The sequence below is a fragment of the Anser cygnoides genome, chromosome 9 (assembly GCF_040182565.1).
Source record: "Anser cygnoides isolate HZ-2024a breed goose chromosome 9, Taihu_goose_T2T_genome, whole genome shotgun sequence".
Taxonomy (NCBI): domain Eukaryota; kingdom Metazoa; phylum Chordata; class Aves; order Anseriformes; family Anatidae; genus Anser; species Anser cygnoides.
Window position 1 is genome coordinate 15,475,670 of NC_089881.1, and position 23,698 is coordinate 15,499,367.

The 23,698-nt window shown below is 48.8% G+C and overlaps 1 protein-coding gene across 1 annotated transcript in view; it reads left to right on the forward strand.

Annotated features, from left to right (window-relative positions):
• The first annotated feature begins 2,757 nt into the window (after positions 1-2,757).
• The window catches only part of P3H2 (prolyl 3-hydroxylase 2), a 66,395-nt gene continuing 45,454 nt past the window's right edge, over positions 2,758-23,698 (forward strand). The window contains exon 1 of the mRNA XM_048076726.2: positions 2,758-3,268. Coding sequence (XP_047932683.1) covers positions 2,813-3,268 — 456 coding nt within the window. The 5' untranslated portion in view covers positions 2,758-2,812. The remainder of the gene's footprint in view (positions 3,269-23,698) is intronic.

Here is a 23,698-nt window from a genome sequence, read left to right on the forward strand (position 1 = left end):
TTGCTGCCACTCAGGGCTCTAAAGAAGACAAACCCATCGTGTCTACCACGCTGAATTGCTGTGGTTCACATCTGCAAGAAGATGATCCCCGGTCAGAGGACCACCAAACTCGTTCCACCTGGTGCCTGCCTTTTCGTTTATGCAGTGAACAGAGGCAGAGAAAAAAGGGTGGTTGTTCAAGCAACCGCACTGAAATGCCCTGGAGATGCCCTGGGTTGCGTGCCTTGTGTGTGCCAACTCTTGCCAAGCTGGTAGCTGCAATTAGGTAGCAATGAAGCGTCAAGGTGAGAAAAAGCAAAAACTATTGTGAACAAAGAAAGCATGACCTTAGGAAGGAAGACCACAAAGCGAGGATAGTGGCAGACTGGTGCCAGAGTGAATAGGAGCCTACGGAGAAACCCCTCAAGGGAGTGATGCAGAATTGAGCTGTAGGATGTCAGAACTAAAAATTTTTCTTTGCTGTTTCCAAAAGGATTTTTTTTAAAGAAAGAAACATCCAGATCAGAAAACGCAGCAAGCTGAAATAAAATGTTTTGTTTCACTTCATTCTCTCTCCAGTCAATCATCCCCTTTCTGCATTCCTTCCTATCCAGGGCTTCAATGTTATCACTGCACAAAGAGACGTCGCTGATGTGGAAAGGACATGGAATTACATACGGCACTTCTGCAGACAAATCATTTGAGGTGCATCCTTCAGAAAGAGCAGCCAGGGAGCCATATGCTTTGTCTGTGTTTTGGGGGACAGATCACACCCAATCTAAACTTGTGTGGTCACCGGTGACACTTCTGTGTTGTGTCTCAGCTGCAAATCCTCAAGGGACCCTTGAGAAGGTTGAAGTAGCCACCTCACAACCTCGTCCCCATTCCCCAGGAGTGCTGATAAGCCTTCCCTCTGGAAGGGCTTTATCTGGACCTGAGAGCTCATATTGCACGGGCAAGTGGTTACAGCATGTACCTTTTCCATTAGAGATCTACCTTCAGTGTGTTTGGTTCCAGAAGGAAGGAGGGACACCCAAAACTTCCAAACATTTTGTGCCAATGTGCAAGAAAGCAACAAGGAAGATCGCTATGAAATCTTTGCCAGATGGGAAAGCCCTTTCCCAGGAATCCAAAAAATCTCAAGCCACATGGGAAAAAACCTTCCCTTACGTGATGCTGTTGTGAACCAGGCTCCGTAATCTGATGGATTGCCCAAAACAAGGGTGTTGAGCCCCGTTTCTGATCCGGGACACAGCAGCATAAACCAGGAACAACATGATCAAAGTCACCAGATCAGTAGAGGGGGGAAGCCTAGCATGACCGCGAGGAACATCTGGCTTGATGCAGTAAGAAAATCTGCACCAAATGGGTTTCAAACATCTCCCGTTTGCTGCTATTTCAAGCTGTTAAAAGATAGACAACAGTTATAGAGATATTTCTGAAATGTCTGCAGTAACTATGGCCACAGTCCCTGGTGAGAAACCCTACTGAGCACAGCGCTGTATGTGCAGCCTTTGGAGTACTCAGGCTTGGAACAGCTCACAGGAAAGCATCTAATGAAATCCAGCCTTTGCCCATTCGCTCTCACTCAGGAAAAACTGATTTCAACCAAATTAACTGTGTTAATATTAAAGACCTCTCGCTGACAGGTGTTCAACGCTGAGATTGTTTAAAATGCCAAGTAAGACTTTTTGTGTGCGTGTGTCACTGGGCCACACTGCCAAACGTCTCGTCACAAGAATGCCTTCAAATTCATGCAAAAATGAGTAACATTTTGGCAGGGCAGGGCTTTGCAGCACTGGAACGGAGAAACCCCGGAGGAAGCGAGACATGCACACAGCTGGGAGCCGAAAAGGCTTCAACAGCCACTCACTGTGCCCATCCCTGATGATTTATTCGCAGAATTCCCAGCGGCGGGAGGCTGTTGGGGCAAGAGGGGCCAAGGGTGGAGAACCCAGCAAGAAATGATCCAAGCAGTCGCGGGAAAGGCACAGTGCAAGCTGGGGGGATGTGGGGAAGCAGGGGAGGAGGTGTGGGGAAGGGCACGGAAGGGCAAAGCGGGAGGAGGAGGAAGGGCTGCCCTATGTGTGTGTGTGTGACTTAAATTTCCCAAAGTCATTTAAAAATGATAATAATAGTAATGGTGATAATATTAATAATGGTAATAATAATGATGATCATCATAATAATGAAGAAGAATAATAAGAAGATAATGATGAAGATGATGAAGATGATGATGAAAAAGATGAAGAAGATGATGAAAAATAAGATGACAAAAAAGAAGATGAAGAAATAAGATGACAATGAAAAAGATGAAGATGAAAAATAAGATGACGAAAAAGAAGATGAAAAAGTTGAAGATGATGAAAAATATGATGACAAAAAAGATAATGAAGACTAAGATGATGAAAAAGATGAAGATGATTAAGATGGTGAAGAATAATAAGATGATGAAAAAGAGGAAGAAGAAGATGAAGATGATGAAGACGATGATGAAGATGATTAATAAGAATAAGATGGTGAAAAATAAGATGATGAAGATGATGATGATGAAGAAGAAGATGATGAAGATAATGATGCTGCTGAAGGAGAAGTACCGCCGCGATTTACAAAGAGCGGCGGCGCGGGGATGCTCCGCGCGATCCGGGGCCGTGCCTGCGCGCCCCCCTCCCGCTCCGCCGCCCTCCTTGCGGGGGGGCCTGGGCGGGGCGGGGGGGGCGGGCCGGCGGCCGGGAGCCCTTTAAGAGGTGCGGGAGGGCGGTGCGGGGCCGGGGGCGGTGCGGGCGGGCGAGCAGGGAGCGGAGCCCAGGGGCAGAACCGCCCGGCTCCCAGCATGGCTACGGGGGGGAGCCGGCCGGGGGGGGCCCTGCTGCTGGTCGTGCTGCTGCAGCACGCGGCGTGCCAGGCGGCCGGGGGGTGCGGGGGGGAAGGCTCCCCCCTGGAGCCCTTCGACTCGCTGTACGCCGGCGGCGTGGAGGCGTACTACGGCGGCGACTTCGCGGCGGCGGCGCGGTGCCTGGAGCGGGCGCTGCGCAGCCGGAGGGAGCTGCGGGAGGCGAGGCTGCGGTGCAGGAGGAGCTGCCGGGGGCAGGTGCGGCTGGAGGAGCTGGGGTCGGGGGCCGGAGGCGAGCTGCCCTTCTGGGGGGCCTTGCTGCGGCGAGCCGGCTGCCTGCGGAGCTGCGAGGAGGCGCGGCTGGGAGCAGCGTCCCGGCACCGAGCCGCCGAGGAGGTGCGAGCCGATTTTCAGCGCAGGGTGCCCTACAGCTACCTGCAGCGAGCCTACATCCAGGTAGGCACCCGCTGCATCCCCCCCCCTCTGCCCGCCCTACCCGAGCATCCCAGGCGCGGTGCCCACCCAGCCGCCCCCCTGCTGCTGCACACCCAGGCTCGGCTTGGTCCAGCTTCGTGCTTCTGCTTGCTTGGTGCGCTGGTTGTTTGTTTTCCCGTGGGGTGCTTGTGTTTGGCTTTCGGAGTGGCGTGGTACCCTTCTGAAACTTATGCCTTTGGGCGCTTGGCAGGGAAGAGCCCCCCGGAGCCTCCCGCTAACACCCCGGGGCTCCACGCAAAGGATGCTGCTTCCCCTTGATGGGAGCTGAGCTGGTGCTGAGCTCCGGGAGTGGGCATGAAGCTGGGGGATGTACAGCTGCTTCTGGGATCTGATGGTCTTCAACCTGCCCTGAGATACAAAATCCTTTCTGTGATGCTATAAGGTCACTGTTAGCAGCCACTGATGTCTTCAGCATCTTTCCGTAGTCCCAGTACTGCTGCCTTGCAGCTGTTACCTTCCACAGGGATATGGTGTTACTCTTTGGGAACTTCTTTGCCAAAAAGAAAAAACAAAAACAAACAAACAAAAAAAACACCAAAATCCACCTACACCAGGGTAGTTAAGGGGATTTTTCTTTTAGTTCAAGACCTGTGCTCCATCAAGGCAGGTACCTGTAGCAACTCTTCCTGTCCATGACTTGTAAGGACAGAAACTGTGGGAATTTTATTTCATGCCAAGCTGAAAGTGTTTAAAACATTTCTGGAACATTTCCCCCTGGATTTCTGCTTTATTTGAACACAGTCATAATCTTGTAGTTGCTACAGGCAACTTAGTAGGTGAAGACCTGCACAGCAGAGCATGGAGAGGGTGACTCCGCTGAAATCCATTTCCAGCTGGAGAAGGAAACGTCCGTCCTAGGCAGCACTAGGGCTGGTGGTGCAGAGACTGCACAGCAGCTGGACAAGGAGGCAAAGAGCTACTGCATTTTTTTTTATTTACCGTAGTTCCTTTTCTGTCATTGCCTTAATGTCATTTTTACAAGTCAGAGGCTGGAAATGTCTTGGCTTAAATTTTAGTGTATGTGTGTAGTATAATGCTCCTGAAAGGAACCCTGGGAGAGAACCAAGACTATAATTCAATATATATTAATCCTAGTGAAGCTGGTGGAATTTTCCTGAGGTTCTTACCCTGAAAGATGCTCTGACTGTGTAGTGTCGCTAGGTGCAGGAAATCATCCTAAATTTGCCATGCTAAAAGTTAAGTAATTTCTTCTGATTTCAAAGCCTTTCCCAGAATCACAAAGGTTGACTCACATCAAGCTCACCAGCAAACTTTCCTCTGAACTAGGGAATGAGATTGGCTAATTTTTCTCCCACTTCAATAAAATCAGTATGCAGAAGTCCAGATAATTTTTGTTGACCTACGAACAACACTTCTTATGGGTCTGAGATTTTTGTTTGCTCATTTTAAAATGTGCCTTATCAAAGCAATGTGTCAAAACCAGACTTTTTTATTATGTGCGAGCCATATTAATTTGCTTTTGCGGCATCTGGAGATCTTATATCCGTTCTAACACTTGGATTTTCTCACTCTCTGATGGAGTAGCAGATATTAATGCTATCTGCACGGATGCCCAGGTGCTGGGCGCTGTAGCCAAGGTCAGGTACAGTCTGAATTGAATTGAGCTGCTTCTGGTTTTAATACCTCTTCTTTAACCCTTTCTCTAAGCTGGCTGCTCCTTGGTTCTGGCCAGCTTTGTGAGCAGCCCTGGGACCAGCTTTGTCCTGCTGAGGAAGCCATAATGCTTTCTTACACTCTCACCCCACTGCTGCCTTCCCGGATTGCTCTTTCGGTCTGCCCCAACAACTCCATGTGCAGAAGAAACGTCCCGTGCCGGATTTGCCTGTGCTTGCACAAAACACGAGGTCTGATGCCTGGCACTAGCACGCGCTCGGATGCGAACAATCTCCCCGTGCCAAGGCTGAGTGAATGCCTTGGCAATTCCCCAAGGGTTGGGATGCATCCACACTTACACCATCTGGGAGACCTTGGCTGCAGCATCCGCTGGGCTTTTTGTCAGCTGCGACGAGGGGCTCGTGCAGAGCTGTGCGACTCCGGGCAGCGGTACCTCTCTCTGGCTGCTTGACCCCTGTTTTGCTCCTTGAAACCAACAAGGAAATGAGATGAAGTTCAACATCCTGCGGTGTATCCTGTCCAGCCCCTCCCTGGGCTGGCCGCTGGGTACCTGCGGGGGATGATGGCATCGGCAGCTCTGGGGAGGAGGAGGAGGAGCAGCCTGGGTTGTGCTGCCCACCTCCTGCTGCTGGGGACCAGGGTTGTTTGCTTCTAAGGAGGGGAGAAACACCTCCCTTTGGGACAGAGCAAGGAGTAGATTTAAAAAAGAAAAAAAAAAGGAGGGGGAGTTGGCATTCATGTTGCACTTTGAAAAATGGTGCTGAATAAACATGAGCTAATCCTTGCGACACTCCTGTGGGGTGTGAAAAGCAGAGGTTTTTATGCCTGCTGGCCAGATGCACAGGCTGAGTATTGTCCTGCAGTGTGCAAGCGTTGTTAGGTTAAATGCTGATGGTACCCCTGTGTAAGAACATGACCCATCAGTCCCTGAATCTGTCACCCTGTCAGCTCCCAAAATTATTTTCTAATTATTTTTTTTTATATATATATTTTCCTGAAGTAAAAAGGAAGACCTCTGCTCTCTCTCACAGACACGATCTTCCTGGTGACTGCAGGATGAAGTGAGGGGAGGTTGTGGTGCACTGCATGACAGCTGAAAGTGTCTGTGGGTTTTCCACTCTGGATCAGGCCTGTGAGGCTGATTGCAGTCTCTACAGAGACTTAAGACAAACTCCTCTGAACTAGCAGCCCAAGTCCAAAAGTGTTCTCACGTCTCATTGCAGCTTCCAAATGCACAAGTAGGAAAACTCTCGGGCAGGATTTTCCCTGAAGTTGCTGATGTTCTTGGGTGATTTAGAAATGTACTAGGTGCAGCTGGCTGGAGCAGTGAGTGAGGTGGGTTTTGAGAAGAGGTGAAAAGGGAGGAGGTGGTGAGAACATGGGATTTAACTCCTGTAGCGCAGGTGGCAGGCACTGCTGCCCCCAGAGACAGAAGTCATCCTTCAGTGGGCTTCTGATGTCATGTCCCATGGGCAGACAGACATTTTGCCTGATGCCAGTGGTTTCCTTTTGGTGGTATTCAGTGAAAAGCCCTCTAGGCTTGGCAGATGGGTGTAGGGGGATGTCTTTGCTCTCTGAAATATTTTTTTATTAATCACATCCTGCTCACTTTGCTGCCTGAGTCATCTTGTTCCTGTTCAAACCTAGCCTGCAGGCCACGATGTTTCTGCCCACCCCCTTTCTGGGGGATTTCTAGCTCTGAAGGTGAGCAGAGGAGGAGGAAACCACGCACACCGTGACACCTCCTGGCCGTGGCTGCTGACTTGGGAGCCGTGCTGGAGCTTGCTGCAGGTGGCCTGCTGCGCACCCTGTGCCAGCCTCGTGTCTGGTCCCAGTGCTGACTTCTGCAGGCCAGCCTGGTCCAAAAGCAAGTAACCTCAAAATCCTGATCACTGTATCAATTACAAAACTAGGTCTTGCTTCTCTTTTATCCCACACACGCTTCCCTCGAGGTCTCTTTCCCTCGCCTCATCTTGTTCCCAGCTGCAGCATCCCCTGGCCTGGTTGCTAGCTGGTTGCTTCAGAGGTTGGACTAGGTGATCTTGGAGGTCTCTTCCAACCTAGATGATTCTGTGATACAGCCTGTTTTTATTTTCTCTGTGTATTGGTGAGCACTTATTCTCCTCGTAAACGCTGACTTTTAGTGGTCTCATCTTACCACTCGCCTGCATGCCCTGTTGCACATCAGTGAAGCAGGGCAGGAATCGTATGTACGTAGTCTGTGACCACCAGCCTTGGGTCTGTGCTTGTCTAAAGCAGTAAGCAAAGCAAGTCTCCAGGGCACAGGGCCTTGCTCCTCTCCTAGTGGTGTCTGGTCACAGGTGGAGCAAAAGGTGCAAGAGTCTGACCCTGTCTTGCTTGTTCTGTCTTTGTGCTGAGTTCCCCCTTGTCACGTCTGAGTTGTTTCAGTTCCTAGACAATGTTATCATCAGGATTTCACATGCTGCAAGCAGCAAACAATATTTGGATTTTCTGTGCCATAGGAGAGGCTGTTTATTTGTTCAAGTTGTTGTTTTTTTTTTTTTTTCTAAAAGTCTTTTCCTGTTCATGTGAACTTCATACAAGCAGCTTAATCTTTCTGATAGTCTTGTGTGGGGAGGACGCCGACTGCGCGTTGTCGCCCTCTTGGCTGGGTCCCCAGCTGTACGGTTTAGGGGCAGCACTGAAGGCACGGCCAGGAGCGTGTCCTGGGTCACACTGTGCTCTCCTGCCCACTCCTATCCCTGGGAGATTTCTGAGATACAACACAGACACAGCAATGGGCTGGGCAGAGACCATGGGGCAAGGGAGAAACGAAACGGCTGCCCCAACCCTCAGAAAGCTTTGCGGTACGGGTTATTGCCCTGCTCCACCTTCTGCCTTTGAAAACTTTCTATTTATGGGAATCCAAACTCAAGGGAGGAGACTTGCATGCACAAAATCGGGCTCTAACTGCTCCACGCTGACTCGTGGGAGTCAGTGCTCGTGGGAGACTTGCAGCCAGCCGTGCTTGGGCATCTGTCTCTGGGCACTTGCAGCAAGCCTCAGGATGTTTGTTAAGATTTCCCTACTAAATTCTTTCCATCTCAAGCAGCTCCTCACTGCCTGTCTCTGCACTGTTGCACTAGGCCAGAGCCCTTTGATAAGAATATGGAGTATCTGCCCAGGAATTGTGGAGTAAGTCCGTATTCACACCGATGTAGTTGCTTTGCTAATTTGGCTTGTTTCACTCAAGAAGTGATGTTTTCCCTGAAAGTTTGTTCAGTTTTTCTGTATGCTGCAATTCTGCATGGACTTCAAAGGTCCTGTGCTGGGGTGAACTGCATCCTCTGGGGGGAAGGCAGTGATTTCACTTGCAGGTAGTGCCAGAATTATGTGCAAAATGCCAGTACTGAGAAGTTTCCGCAGGAGCAGCCTCTTGAAGCTGTTTCTCATCACACCCACCACCTGTCCTCTGCGGTCTCCCCATTTGGTCAGCCTTGTTTTCATTGGATCCAAATGAAACATCACATCCCAGACAATGACCTATAGTAGATCTGGCTGATAATCATTATTATTAGGATTATTACTATTAGAGGTGTTTGCTTATCTTATGTCTTGAGAGTTGGTATTACTCAGATACTGGATAAATAAATAGATCCTGGAATTAATCTCTTGGAACGTCTCTTTATTTAGCTTCTCTGAGATAGCATTCCTGGTCCTCACCAGAGGGTAAATGTTAGTGCTCAGGCATTTAAAATGATGTGGACAAAAATAAACTTGGTTTATGGGATGGAAAACTCCTGATGGTTGGGTCAGCGTCCTGGGTGTAGGGCAGGACTGAGTATCCCTGTTCTTGCCGACCTGCATCAACCTGCTGTAAACGGAGCTGCTGACTGCAGTGGTGTTGCTTGTGGTGTGCCATGCTGGTTGCTTTGAATTTGTGGGAGCTCTAGGTAAATTCCTCCTTACAGCGAGTTCATGGTGAAACTGAAAACCTGAATTCTCCAGAGCTGGGGCAGTCTTAAGATGCTTAGAAGGAGGGGCTCTCCAAAAGGAGGAGGCTCATGGCTTGAGGTGGTCTGCTTTCCAGTGCTCTGCTTCTATTCAAAGCAGATAATGATGCCTTCCTTAACTCTCTTTGCACCAGGAGATCCTGGGTGTCGTTGCATGATGTCTTAGTAGAGCAAACCCCATATGGGAGTCTTGCTGTAAATACAAGAGAGACCAGATACAAAGTTGTCCTCTCCATGAATGCATGGGGTTAGCATCCTTTTGGAAGAGAAGGGTCTCTGTATTTGACAGGGCTTTTCCTTCTTTAAAATTACTGCTGCTTCTCAGTGGGCTGATTAAATTCTAAAAACAATGACCCAGCAGTGAAATCCTAGGGATGTACGTGTGAAGTCAATGTGCAGGACGCCCATTTCTGAAACCTCCAGGTACTGTCCCATGGAGCAGTTTTAGGGTGAGCAGTACAGGGTAAAACAGCCCCTTTCCCTTGCTAAATGAACAGCACATCTCAAGAGAGGTATGGGATGGAGCCTGGGAAGTCCAAGAGGTCCCTTGTGCTCTGGATTTTCATATCCAGTGAGCACCCATCCCACACTGAGGGCTGGGGGCAGCTCCACAATGCCTCAGTCTGTGTTTTGCTGCATTTGCATCTTGAAATTATTTTCCGAAAAGAAGAAGAAGAAAAAAGTTTAATGTTGGTAGCTTAACTGGATTTTAATTAATTTATTTTTTTAATGAGAAAATGGTCTTTCTTTGGACTCCGTATCATTTTTAAGGAAAAAAAGACAAAAAGCTCCCATTTAAAGTGAAATTTCATATTGTTTCATTTTGGGTTGAAAGTATTGTCAGACGGGGAGGGCAGTGACATAGTGGCTGGGTGCTGGAGCTGAGCAAAGGCAGGCAGTAAGACAGGTTTTTGTGATGAAGGTGAGCAAACGACTGAACTAATTAACAAGAATTACTTGGGGCTAGCTCACTGCACAGGAGACTCGGTCTTTCATTCTCAGATCAATTCTGCTCTAGGTCTGACAGAACCTGCTTCCAGCCAGCTCCAGGTTGGTGCTGTACTAAAAGTTAGATGAGATGATTGTATTGGCTGCTTTTTTTTTTTAATTTATTTTTTAATTTTTTTTATTTTTAATTACAGAAAATCTAAAGCAAAACATTGGTGTTTGCGATTTCCGCATCATTTTAACTGATGGTAAATTAGCTCAGCCTCACTCAGCCCCGCTGCAAATTAGAGCTGAAGTAGCTTGAGTTTGGCAGGGAAGGACACCAGCAGTTAGTGCAAACTGCTCTTACACCCACGAAGCTCATTTCATACAGCCTGGTAACGAGCCATTTGATGGCCAGAGCTACTTTTTTTTTTGTCTTGCCAAGTTCCTCTTTCTCACCTCATCGCTATGCAGCAATGCCAAGGCTCCAAAATAACTGGCGGCAGGGCCTCGCCTGCAAAATTTCTGTCTTTTGGAGAGAAAAAAAGGTAAGTCTGGATTCCTCCTTATTTCTCAGTAATCCCTGGTGCTCGGGCTTGGGTGATGGAGAAGACAGTGCTGTGACTCACACAGCTTCGCTGGATCTTCGGAGGCCTTGACCTGAAGGCATCCCAGAGCTTGGGGCTGGGCCCACGTCCCAGCTTGGGCAAAGCTGGGCTTCGATAGCACCCAAGGGCCCTTTGCCTTTAGAGGGCAGGCTCCTGGTGCTATGTGAGGCTGGCTGTTGTCACCTGGGACCCAGCCCTTCCCTGTTCCCCAAAGTTTCTGTACCTTGCCCTTCACTCGTCTCACTGCTGAGCTTCCCCTTCCATGCACTGCGTTGCGCTGGGCTTTGTTAAATGGCTTTTTGTGTTGCCTGTTAATCCTCATTCATACATCCTAGTGAGCCCTGCTCTGGCTTCTGCCGAGCCCTCCTGTTGTCCTTGGCTGCAGCACTAACTAACAGCAGCTGATAATGAGCTGCATGTGAACGAGCGATGCCATTTAGCTTTGCTAAGCAAACTCAGTGCCCAGTACTTACGAGCCGTGCCTGAAGTTTCAGCGAGGATTATTCCCATTTCCTCATACGAGCGGTGATTTCATTGTGGATGGCGTGGGCAGTAAGGGGAAACCATGGTGGCAGTAACCGAGCTGTCTGCTGCCAACCTGCTGAGCGCTGCAGGAGCCTTGCTGGAGGGACCCTGGGCTGGAGGCAGTGCCTGACATCTGGAGCGAGGGCTTTGGGGTCTGTTTATCCTTTTAATATTTATTTTTTTTTTCTTGGAGGTGGTAGGTATTAGTCATGCCGATTGGGTTTGCTCCCGAGGAGCAGGGACCCCTGCACTTCGCACGTAATGTATTTTCATGCCTGTAGTCTGGACCGAGGCCGGGCTGGCTTTAGTTCCATCCACGTGAACCTGCAGTGACCCAGCTGATGGCTGCGGAGTTTCTCTCCATTTACACAGGGGAAACTGAGGTCAGAATTTGGCCTGTGTTTTTAGCAGTAACCCATGGCAGGAAGAAGGGCGCGAGGTTCCCTGGATGCTTTCATTTCGAGCCTACGTATTGGCAATAAGGTATTGACATTTTTATTTCTTAGCTGTGGTGGGTGATGACTGGTGACGGCAGGGGTTCTGCCTGTGTGTGGGTTCAAGCAGCAACGAGCTGTTCCTCGTCAGCCTGTGCCTCTGGACCAGCCCTCCTCCTTCCCATGACAACTGGGCAGTCAAACAGACCCTGAGAGCTGACGTCAAGTGTCAGGGATTTGGCCACTGAATAATTACAGCAACAAAAATAGCATCCCCTCTCCACCCCTTCCTTCCCACACGCTCCTTCTGAATCCCGGCTCATAAATGTCCTTTTTTCCCCCCCCATTCTTGGATAGGAAGCAAAACCCACATGTATTAGCTGGAACATATGGCAGAGGTTGGCTGCAGCCCATCAGTTCTGAAGGCCAAATACTCGCTTGTAGCTTCTTGTTCACTTAAAAAAAAAAAATAAAATAAAATGCTGAGGAGGGGGAGAAAAACACGTTCTTTCAAGTTGGGATGAAAGGCTGGGTCTGTGCTCATGCTGAGATGGGAAGCAGGTAGGGTGCGGGACAGCGTGCTGCTGCATCGAGGAGCACGTCCCCCGCAGCGCGGAGGGGACAGGATGGCCATTGAGAGGTGGGCTGTGTGCTGGCAGCTGCCACTGCCCCACGTGAATGCTGGCTCTGCGGTCATGCCTTGTAAAAATCCTGTTTCCAGCATAGCAGATTGCATCCTTAGGAGTTAAAATCCGGTCGCGGATCAGATGCGTGTTCTGGGGATGTTTGTTGGCCGCAGGGACCAGCGCAAGGTGCTGTGCTGGTTTTTGTACCATGATGCCTGTGGGACGTGTGTGCCTGAGCATCCTCCAACGTTGTGAGCACAGGTACCACCGCACAGAGCTGGTGTAACTGGGCTTGGACGCTGCTATTCATGTCAGGAATAGCTGCTGCTGTTCCAAGTAGCATCACTCCTTCCTCAGCATGGAGATGCATTGCCAAGCCCTCTGCTCCTCTTTGGTGCAAAGCTGCCCTGGGTCTTGCACATCCTCCTCTCCCTCCCAACATAGGAGGGGTTTCTAATGGAATAAAAAATGAAGAAAAAAAAAGTTGTACGCCAACTTGCTGCTTTTCATCATGGTTTTCCCAAACCATCTGCATTTGTGGCTGTGATCTCACATTGTGTCCCTGCAGCAACAGGAGCCTAAGACCATGCTGTGTCCTGTCAAGATTAGTGGAAGGAGCCCTGGCGTCCTTCTGCCTGCAGCTTTGTTGCAAAAGCAGAGTGGGCAAATCCTGCGTGAACATATTGCAGGCAGGGCACTGCCTAAACCCACAGGTCCTTGAGGTCTCCTGCAGGCATGATGTGGAGATGTGCTGAAGTTCATAGCCCAGGACTGCGGTGGGGCGGGGGATACAGTGTCTTTTGAAGATGGAGCCAGCCATGTCCCTTCCCAGAAAAGATCAGTGTGGTACAGAGAGAAGGAGCTTGGAAAATATGCTTGAAAATATTTGCTGAAGGTGTTGCTGTGACTGCCCAGGGACTGAGCCGGAGTCTGTTGACTCCCTTGCTTAGAAAGTTCTGTTTTTCAAGTGGTTTTTGCCAAGGCACTGCCTGTTCTGAGGCTTATATTCTGGGGCATCCGTGTCCTGAGTTACTCTGTCTATTTGGAAGCAGATGAGAGTCCGCAAAGCTTCAGCGAAGCAGCGTGAAAAGAAGAGCACTGACACGCCGTATGCTGCGCTGCTGCTGGAGGACGGCCCTGTGCAGGGCTGCCAGTGTCACACAGAGCTCTGCGATCGAGCAAAATGCTGGAGGGGTGGGCAGGAAAGAGCCTGGTGTCTTCCTCATTCTCCTTATAGAGCTGCGTAATATGTGTTTTATTTTATTTTTTTAATGCACTGGTATTCCTGAAGTACTTCATTGAACTGTATGTTTCATTTTGTTCTCAAGAATCTTTCTCGGGATAAAAATGATGAAAGGGCTTTTGGAGTAAGTGGGTGATTAGGGATTGCTCAGAGGGGAGTCACATCGCTTTTGGGAAAGGCTTCTGCTTCTTGGTGGTGTCCCCATGTCTGTTGATCCCTTGTGAGGGCAGGGGGTTGGAGCAGCCTGAGCAGGTGATGCTGGGGCATGTGGTGCAGTGCCTTGCTGTGCACCCCAGGCTGTGCACGGACACGCTGGGGTGCTGCAGCGACTGCAAATCCCTGCTGGGAAGGCTGGTCTGAGCCTCACAGGGCTCCAGCACTGCCACCGCTGGAGCAGGCACCATGTCACCCAGCTCTGTGCACCGTGAACCTGGAGAAGCTTCCCCAGTTGTCTCAACTCCTCCAGTTGTCCATCATGCTAGGGGGAAGGAGTAGGGTGAAAAAAAGGAATGAAAAGAATGGAATCGCTCCTGCATTCAGTCACTTCTGTTCCCCTTGGTTTAAATGCCAATATCTTTTGGCAGCCAGTTGTTCCCCTCATCTCTCGGTTGGCAGCTTTACTCTATTTCCCTTAACGTAAGCATTGCATCCCTCTGTCCAGATGTCAGTGGCTCTGCTGCTTCCCCGGAGCCGGCTCTGCGGGGTCAGCCGTGAGCTCGCCGGCTGTGCTGGCCCATCCAAGCATGTCTCTTCCTCCAGCCACCTTGGCTCGCTCGGTTACTGCTAATAAAAACTCAATCTCAGACGGGATCCTTTTACGAGGAAAGCAAACAGCAAATAAAAGAGCAGCGCGTGGCTTTAGGAAGCGATGTTTGTCAACTGCGCGTCCCTTTTGTGCAGCCCCGGCCGTGCTGCAGGCTTCTGGGTGCTCGCCGCTGTGAGCTCGGCACCTTTCCAGCTGGAAACGCTCCCTTGCAGTTGCTATTTCTGTGTCGTGCTTTTCCAGCCATGCTTCCTGCTGCTCGGATTTTCTGTCCCCCACCATGCTTTAATGCACGGTGAGGGTCTTGTTCCGGTAGTCTCATTGACTTGGGTTTGCAAAGTTATCAGTAAAGGTTTGCTGAGGCAAAACACGTGCCCACCAGAGCCCAGTTGCTCCCTAGTGCTACTGGGCGATGGGAAGCGGAGTGAAAGGAGGTTCGTCGGGGGGAAGCAGCCTTGCCATGTGTGGGGCATGGAGGACGAGGCTGGTAGCTCCCCTGGATGTGCAGGGAGCTCTGCTCGCAGAAGCTGGGCTCTCCAGTGCTGCAACCAAAGCTCTGGGAACCAGGTGCCCAAGCTCAGCTCCGAGGTTAACAGAAGAAAGTTCCCCATCGTGAGGAGCTCCTTCCAGCCGGATTGCTGTTTAGGTTTTGGATGTGCAGGAAAACAATCCTTGCAAAATGACTTTTGTACTGCAGTACAAGGCTTCCTGCAGGGATGTTTGTAGCTTCAGATCACTGTTATTTTAATCAGCACACTTCTGGTTTTCTATATCTATTTTTGGATGCTTGCTTTGAAATCACACTCGATGATAGCATCATAAATACACCATTTTAGCTTTGAGTGTTTTCTAAATCCAAAGAAACCAGGTAGAGGGACCTTAATAACCATTTGCCTGGATTTTTTTTCTCTGAAAGTTACAGCACTCGGAGCTGTCACAGACCTGCCAGCAATCAGTGCGCTCAGTGGTCTTGGAAGGCACAGCGTAGAAACTGTCCTGTCCTTTATGATTCCTTTGAGAAGTATTAGATAGGAAAAGTTTGCATACTTCAGGCTTTCTGTTTACATTCCTGTTGCTTTGCTGTTATTTTATGTGTTGGATGTTACAGTTCAGCTCCGCGGTGGAATTGTCAGCGCAGCCAGACAATGGAGCCGTCTCTGGTGTTGCAGCCAGCCTGTGCTGAACAGCAAAATCTCGCTAAGTAGGGTTGACAGTTGTGCTCTTACACTCTCTGGGTGTGCATCTGTGGGCTCTTTCCGTGTGCACAGACATGCGTGGAGCTGGGGTGATGTGTAGGAAAACCCTGCTTGTGTTTGCCTGTGCTGCACAGCTGAGACAGGAGGGGTTTGCTCAGGTGTGAGGGGCAGCAGTGCTTGTCCCTGGCCAGTGAGGGATTCCTGCACCGGGGCAAGAGTGTCACAAGCCTGGAAAGCAGAAAGATGGAGCTGAGCCGGTACCTTTACTTACTGGGGACTTGCGTCAGTGATGACGGATCACGCTGATGCCGTGCTGAAGCACAAAGGCTGCGTTGTGTGTTGAGCTGTGGATTTTCAGCCCCGAATGCTGGATTTTCATTCTGCATCTTTTCCCACCACCATCTGCTGTGCTTGTTCTTGGTTCAGAAAACCTTAGCTGATGGGGAGGTCGCTTTGGTCACCTGGGTGTCCCTCGAGACAGAGATTTTGACTGAGGATGCCGGGCAGCTGACTGCAGAATGAGGGAGATGCGAGTGGCTGATTTCCCCTTAGGTGATGGGGGTGTGATTTGGTAGTTGTAGGAAGAATTGGTACAAATCAGCCTTTTCCTTGGAGAAAGGGAATAAATGGCCCAATAAAACCAAGCTGGCTTTCGTTCTGTACTGGAGTTCTTCTGCTCAGCCCCATACACAGCTGGTGCTGGGCTGCCTATACGGAGCGTAAGACTGGCACAGATGTGTGGACACTGTGCTTCTTGTTGCAGCTGAGCTGCTTATGATTAAATAGGCCAAACACCTCATGCTCGGCAGGTTCTTCGCAAATGTAGGAAGACACCTCTCTGTTGCAGTGAGTTTGCGATGTTTACAGTGCTTTATTTGGGAGCAAGTGACTCAGAGAGGTGCTGCTGTGGCCACTTGCAACACTTATTAAGGCAGGATGGAAAAGTCTGGGAGTGGTCCAGTGCAGCCCAGCTTTTGTCAGGGTAGAGGCAGAAAGGGAAGCAGTGCTCCGTGCCCTCACTTACTCATCAGTGAAATGAATTTGATGTGCAGGAATTACACACCACACAGTTGGCACCGTAAGACATAACCAACATTGCTTGTTTGGAGAGCCTCAGATGCACTGCATGATGTCTGCGCATGCTGCGAGTGAGCTCCAAGGGGAACAGCATGCATAAACAGTAGCAGATTAATTAAAAATGTCCTGCCCTGCCAGAGACAAGTCCAATTATGGGAGCAGTTTGCTCAGTCAGTAGCGCTGCCTGGCTTATTAGGAAAACATGAGCTAACCGTTCTCCCGGTTGCAACGGGTCATGGAGCAGTGTGACCAGTTCCCACCATCATCCTTACAAACATAAGGATGCTGTACAGCAGACATTTCTTGTTAGGCAGCCCTGATTACCTTTACAGAGATCTCTTTGACCTTGGCACCTTTTATTTTATTCCAGATGTCCTGCCCTGAGCTGCTGCTGCTCAAAACCCAATGACGTCCCTAAGAGTTGGGGGGAAATAGAGCATCTCAGATAAGTGGGAGCCCTAAATCATTGCCAGGTTTTAGAATAACAGTGCTCCTTGTCTGGGGCCTTTAAAACCTGATAGGATCAATGTAGGAAATGTGACCCAAGGGGATTTTTTTGGAGTGGTTTCTGAGTTACAAATGCTTTCTGGTGGGGACCTGGACTGAATCTGGAAAGCCAGCTGGCTTGTCCAGGAGCAACAGCTTTCATTTCGCAGAGCAGGATGTGTCTGGCCTGGGATGAGAGGTGAAGGGGGGTCTACTCAATGTCCTTAACCCAGCCCAATCCCTCTATCACATCACCGCACCATGCCATAAATCCTGTCCCATCATCACACCACAAATTGCTCTGAGAATCTCCTCTGCACACCTCTGTATTTCTTTCTGCTGAACCTCATCAACAAAAACCCTACTGTCAGCAGGAGGTGGTGTGAGGAGGGACAGAGCCATCCCCTCCGCGGGGCTGAGCAGGGGGGACAGCGCCATCCGGAGCTGTGCTGCTTGGCAAAGGTCGCTGCAGGTGCTTCTCCCTTTGCAGCAAAACTTATTTATTTTTCATTTACCTTTGCTTGAAAAGAAAAAAAATCACTGCTGGAAAAAAGCTTATTTCAACATCCATTGAGAGGTTTTGGTTTTTTTTTTTTGGAAAGTAGATATCCTGCTTTATTTCACATCTATGGCACCATAAACTGTAATTTCAGCTCTGCAGCATGTCTCAGTTTGTCTTCCTCCCACAGGAGAGCCAAAAGAGAAATGTAAGTGAGGGAAGTGGAGGAGGGAACAGAAACTGCAGAGGATCCACGGGGGGAGGAGCCGCAGCATTGCGTGAGCTTGGCAGGTCCCTGTGCCGAACAAGGACGAGGTCGTGGGGGTGCAGCCCCATGGAGGGGCACTCACCTGTAGCAAGTTTTGAGGAGGATAAGTAGCATGGGGTCAATTTGTCCTGGAAAGAGGAACTTGCTAAAAGGCTGGATTTGAACTTTGTGGAGAAAAATTGGAGCAATGGTTCGTGCTGGGAGCTGAGCAGCTCTGCTGCTGCTGGGAAAGAGCATCTTAGCCTGTTCATAAACACCCCTTCTGCTACAAAGTGAGGATTTCCAGGGGCTTCTGGCCTTTACTTTAGCAAAAGGGATGTGTGACTCAGTGCCCAAAGCTCTGCTTTGCCTGGGACATACATCTTCCAAACCAATTACAGAAGTATCGATGTATCAAACTGCTCCGTTAGGCCTTTTGCAGAGCTTGGCAAGGAGTCCTGTTGATTTGGGACATCTTGGAGCTTGCTTGTGCTTAGGAGCTCACACGCAATCATGGGTGCAGGGTTTTAGGAAAGAAAATACCAGTTGTATTCCTTGAATCCTTCAGAGTTTCCCACTGGAAGAAAACTTGGCAAAAAATTATGGCATCCCGAATTTGTAAATGTTTGCTTCTTTGTTCGCATTTCCTCATATCCCCAGAGGAATGAAGTCATTTATTTGATTTGCCCTGCTGCCTCGCACTCAGGCTCATGAATGGTAGGGAACAAGGCTGCGAGTATGAATAGTCTGGCCACATGTGGTTTTGAAAGACGTGTTCGCTTGCACATTGGTGTCCGAATGGAGTAGCTGGCTCTGAAATGCTATCAGTAAGGCTTTTGAGTAACTTAAAACCTTTCTAGTAGATGCTTAACATTTCTTCCACTCTGACATTGTGTAAGCCCCTGTTGAGGTTTCATTACCTCAGTAACCACAGAAAAGCAGCCTGCCTTTTTGCTGAAACCTTCCCCACAAAGGTCTGGATTCATAGATTTCTTCTTTTTTTTTTTTTCCCTTAAATGTAGAGCACAGCTTATTGTAGTCTAAATACAGAGTAGAAGGCGAAGCTCACATATGGATCTGGGTGGCAGTCGTGCTAAAGGTGGGGTATGAATATGTCTCATCCCCAGGCTATGTCTGGGCAACTTTGCACTAAATTTGGGATTGAAGACTACTAATTCCACTAATGGAAGATGACCTGTATAATTTTCAGCATAAATAGGATATTCAGTGCTTTCTTTAGAGTGGCTTATAAAAGCCAGGCCCTAACAGCTGCCATTTCATGGGCAATTCTTGGTATTTTCCATGCTTTGAATAGCCCCAGAGCTTCAGCTTGTGCTCTGGTGGGAGCTTTTGCTTCACACCTTCCCCATCTTTTCTCCAGAAGTCCTCCCTGCAGACTGCCAGAAACTCGAGCGTTGCTTCAGGGGTTCATCACGGGGTCTGTGGGGGATTATGGTTTGGGGGGGTCACAGGATTTCTGTATTGCTCCTTCTTTAGGGTAGGGGTTTCCCTGCAAAGGGACTTCAGCCCTACCCAGAGCAGCGTGTGTCCTTCTCAGCATGAGCGACCCCTTCCTGCTTTCACCACCAACCCCATCGAGGCTGCCTGCAAACTGACTCTTCCTGCTGCTGGTAACATAGACCAGAAGAGCTACCCAGGAAAAAAAAATATATATACATACATATGTATGTATGTATGTATGTATATATATTTTTTTGCCCAACCTTTCACCTTGGCTGGTTTCGCACCAGGAGACAATGACAGCATATGCCGCTGTCACTTAGAGAACCTAAAATCTCCTCTTGAAAAATTTGGGCAAACCTCTGCCAGCAGCCAATGCATTGAGCTGCTGAAGGTTTTGTCTTTCTGTGGGATACTGCCAGGACTTTTTTGCATTAGGAAAGATTTTAATTTTTGCCTTTTTTTTTTTTTTTTGAACCGTGAATGCCTTCTGATCTGACCCTAAACAATGAAATCAATTGCAAAAATGATCACCAAGTGAAAAAGTTTTTGCACTGAACCTCTTGAACTCTCTATTTAGATATGATCAAGTTCCACTTGGCCGTGCTGGAGGGAAGCAAAGAAAAAGCGCTTTTTAGGCACCAGGCAGTGCACTATATTTGTCTCCTCAGTTTCTCATTTTCATTTTTTTCTTTTTTTTTTTTTTAATTCAGACACCTATAAAATTCAGGGATTATTATTTTTGGCACATGATCATTCCTATTTTCAGAAGCACCCAGAGCTGCTCCAAATGCTGTAGTTATTGCTGCTGGGGGAATCGGTGCCAGGCAGCTGCTCTCCATTTTTAGGAATTTAACAAAAATTCATGGTGCTTAGCTAGCGTTTTGTGCTTATCAAAGCCTCTGCTTTCTGAGGGTCATTAATCACATTGTTTGTTGCTTAAGCAGCAAGGTAGCAATCAGACGGAAATGATTGATGCTGTTTGCTCATATCCGATGCAAAGTTGTTGAAGTATGAAAAGATGAGAAGATGCCTCAGTACTGGGAAAAAAAAAGCTGCTACTACTGTATTTGCTGTAGGGGGTCCAAGGCAAGAAGCTTACCTAAGCTGAGCAAATAAGCACACAAAGTTCATCTAACAGCTTTCCTGTTTCACACTGGTGATGTCTTTTTTCTTTTTCTCCTCAGCTAATTTTTTTTTTTTTTCGTGTGTAATCTGTGCAGAGCCAGTGTGTGGTTCTGCTCTGTGGCAGGGCTAATAACAGGCTTACAGACTTCTGGAGTTTGTGGACTCAGAGCCTGCAGTGCTTGGACTGATGTGGCAGATAAATTACTGAGAGGTGAGTTGAGGAATGAGCCTCGCTTTGTGACCATGGGCAGAATCTGCCTTCACCCAATAAAGTGAAAAAATATGAAGAAGCTAGAAATTTGATCGTGTGCTTTGCTATGAATCGCATCACGCTTGTTAGAATTATACAACTTAAAAGAAAATACTCAAAGGCCCTAGTAAACTGCCTCCCAGAGAATATAAAATAAATAAATAAATAAAACAATGAGTGACAGAAGGGTAGCAACAGCAAATGGACCAGCAGGGCTACTCTGTGCCCTGTTCCAGTTGGCGTGGGTCTCTCCAAAGGACCTGCAGCCCATCCCTTTTTCTCCTCAATGAGTTAATTTCAGTCATGTATGTTCTGTGCTCCAGCTCTTGTGCAGGTGGGAGGTTTTGCTCTACATGCAGATAACTGCATGAAGAAGAAGGCCTCACCGTGCCCTGGGGATCACGCTGAGCTGTGTGCCTCGGCAGGCAGACAGGAGTTAGCTCTTTACTAGGAAGCTGTGAGTGTTTGATCTAACCTTGTTGTGGAGCAGCAAGTGGGAATTGCCACCAGCAATCTCCTTCCCATGCTGGCTGGTCTCAGGTTAATCAGCACAGCCGCCTGTTTCCAGCCTGTGGTTCTGGTGTGACCGAACCAAATCCACAGGTAGGGTGTAAGAGGGGCACAGCTCCTGCTCTTTCCTTAATATCAGCAAGACAGAGGTTTGTTACTTCTTTTGGTGGCAGCAGACGTTGTCACTGGGTCCCTCTCTGCATGCAGGTGACAGGGCAACGAAACCACATTGCCATAAAAGCTGTGGCACCAGAGCTGCTTCCCCTAAGACAGCTGAGATTTCACACTTCCTACAGAGAAAATCTTGCTGTAATCTCCTAGATAAGGAAAATATTTTTATTTCACCTCCCTTTCACCTCCTGTTATGCAGCTTGTGCCACAACTGCACATTTCTGCAGAGGGAGGAGGAGGCTCTGGGTTACCGCAGATGCCGTCTTACCCCCTTATAGCTTGCTGAGCCAAGCAGACGCAGCCCAGGGATGATGTAGGTTGCATCTCAGACTTCTCAGGGTTTTCCACCCTTGCAGACCTCCCAGTTGGTCATTGTGGTTTCAGCCAGAAATAGAATTTAAGGGACTTGATTCATCCCTGGGTATTTCCTATAGGGAAGGAGCAGAGGAGGGTCCTGGATTTTCAAGTATTTTCTGCGCAGGAAGCAGGCTTGATCCTATTTCTTCAGGAGCTCATCACCTGAAGCTCTGGCGTGTAGCCTTGCAAGGTATGGGATCTGGGAACTGCTCCTAGCTCTAAGCCCTTCGCTGGGATGTGGGGATTGCTGTTGCTGGCACCGTGTCAAAGGAAGTGATGCTGAATAGGTCAGAGTAGAAATACCAGCATGGCTTTCTATAAAAAGTTGCAGAATGGACCCAACTTGTGCTGAGGACCATTTGTCCACAGTGTTCTGCAAACAGGAGCCTGAAGTTTGGCATCTCATCCCACAGGAGAGCCGCCAAGTAAGTTTTTGGAAGCCCTGAGCACTGACAGCTGCCATGAACCCCACCCTGGCATTCTAGAGGCAAATGCTGATGGTGCCCTCTCTGGCTTTTACCCCTTACACTGGGGAGTAAGGACAGTTTTGGGACGCGATGTTTCTGGTTGCGATGCTGGCTGCTGAAGCACTAGCTGGGAAACCCGTCTGGGCTGGGAATTACTGTGGTCCTGGTACAGAAGGGAAGGTGGGGAAGATGGTGGAAGATACGTATATTGTGATTGTTGTCCAGAAGATACCTTTTCAGAAAATAATATTTATACTTCTTTCACAACTTCGCTTATAGGCAACCAGCCTGGAACGGAGCCTGGAAAATGTAGAGAGTCATGGGCTTTTTCATCCTAGGTCATGCACAGTCTCTTCATCTGGGCTTTGGCCCCTTGAGAAAGAGCAGAGCTCTGGTTTATTTTCCAGCTCGCAGCCAGGGAAGTCTAGTCTCATGGAAACTGGATCCTTACAGAAGAAAAATGTAGAGGGTGTTGGTTGATTTTCTTTGCCATTTATCTTGCTGGAGAATTGGAAGTGAAGGACTGGAACAGAGACAGGTATATCAGCCCCTGATTAATGTGGGTTTTCTAGTGTGTTTTGGGACGAATCCCAGTTTCCTTTGGTTATTTTTATCCTAAGAGGTGTAAAGTGCTAATCTGAATTTCACCAGGCGAGTTAACTGGTGCTGCTCACACAACAGACACTTCTGCTGCGTGACGTGGTGAGGAAACAAGAAGCTCGAGGCACTGACCTTGCACTACTGATCGATTTTCTTATCCTTCAGAGATACCCGTCATATCAGCTAAGCAACTTTTTTTGGTCTATCTCTTTCCCAGCTCCACACCACTGGGTTCAATAGGGTGCCCAGGAACAGCATGAAATCAGAGGTCGCACTGCCCGGCCAGCGCAGGGCTCCTTTGACTTCTGCTTTCAGGAGTCAGGGTTGGAAGGGAATCAGTTTCCCACCTGGAATTTCCTGTTTGGGTGGTGGGAAGCTTGTTAGGGATTCCGATCTTAATTGGGAATTCTCTGTTTCAATTAAGATGCCTTCCAGATAAACCCAAGTCACATTCCAGATGTGTCATAAACCCTTCCCCGCAGTCCTTCTCCTTTGAAGCTCCTCGCAATAGCAGGCTATTGCCATGCAGCGCAGAAACCACATTTGGGTTTTCTGGTGAGAAAACCTATTTGTCCCAGGCTTTTTGTTATTGCTGCTGTTACTCCTAGTAACGTTGTGTGCGCTGGAAAACAGATGATTAATGGTATGGAGGAGTAGGGGGAGAGCTTTGTTTTTGTTTTTAAGCAACTGACCCAAGAGTAGCTGTATCCAGTTAGACTGAAGGTCTCTAGGAGTGGTCAGCAGTGGGCATTCAAGGAAGTTTGTTGTTGTTGTTGCTGTTTTTGTTTTGGCATTCTGCTGGACTCTCTTTTGATTGTGTTCACTTTTCCCAAGGCATAGACATTGCATTTCTTGTGCTTGTGTCCTCTAGTGGGACTGTTAGGTCTTATGGTAGGTTCCCTTGAGGTACGCTGTTGACTAGGGCAGCCCACACTCCTCAAGTTCTCGTGCTTGCATTCCTGCAGAAATCAGATAATTTGCCATGCAGGTGTATCCTCTGAGATTGTAAATCTAAGGCTGGCTTCAAAATAGGTAGGGCTAAAGATATAACTTCTACTGGAGGCGAGAGCTTGCAGGAAGGACTCTTCCTACTGAGGGACCTGCTGCAGCTACAGACCAAGGGGCAATGATGCCTGCCCGTGCGTGTTACAGCATGTGCAAATGCGCAGATGTTTGGGAGGCCACGGGACAAAGGCAGCACTTC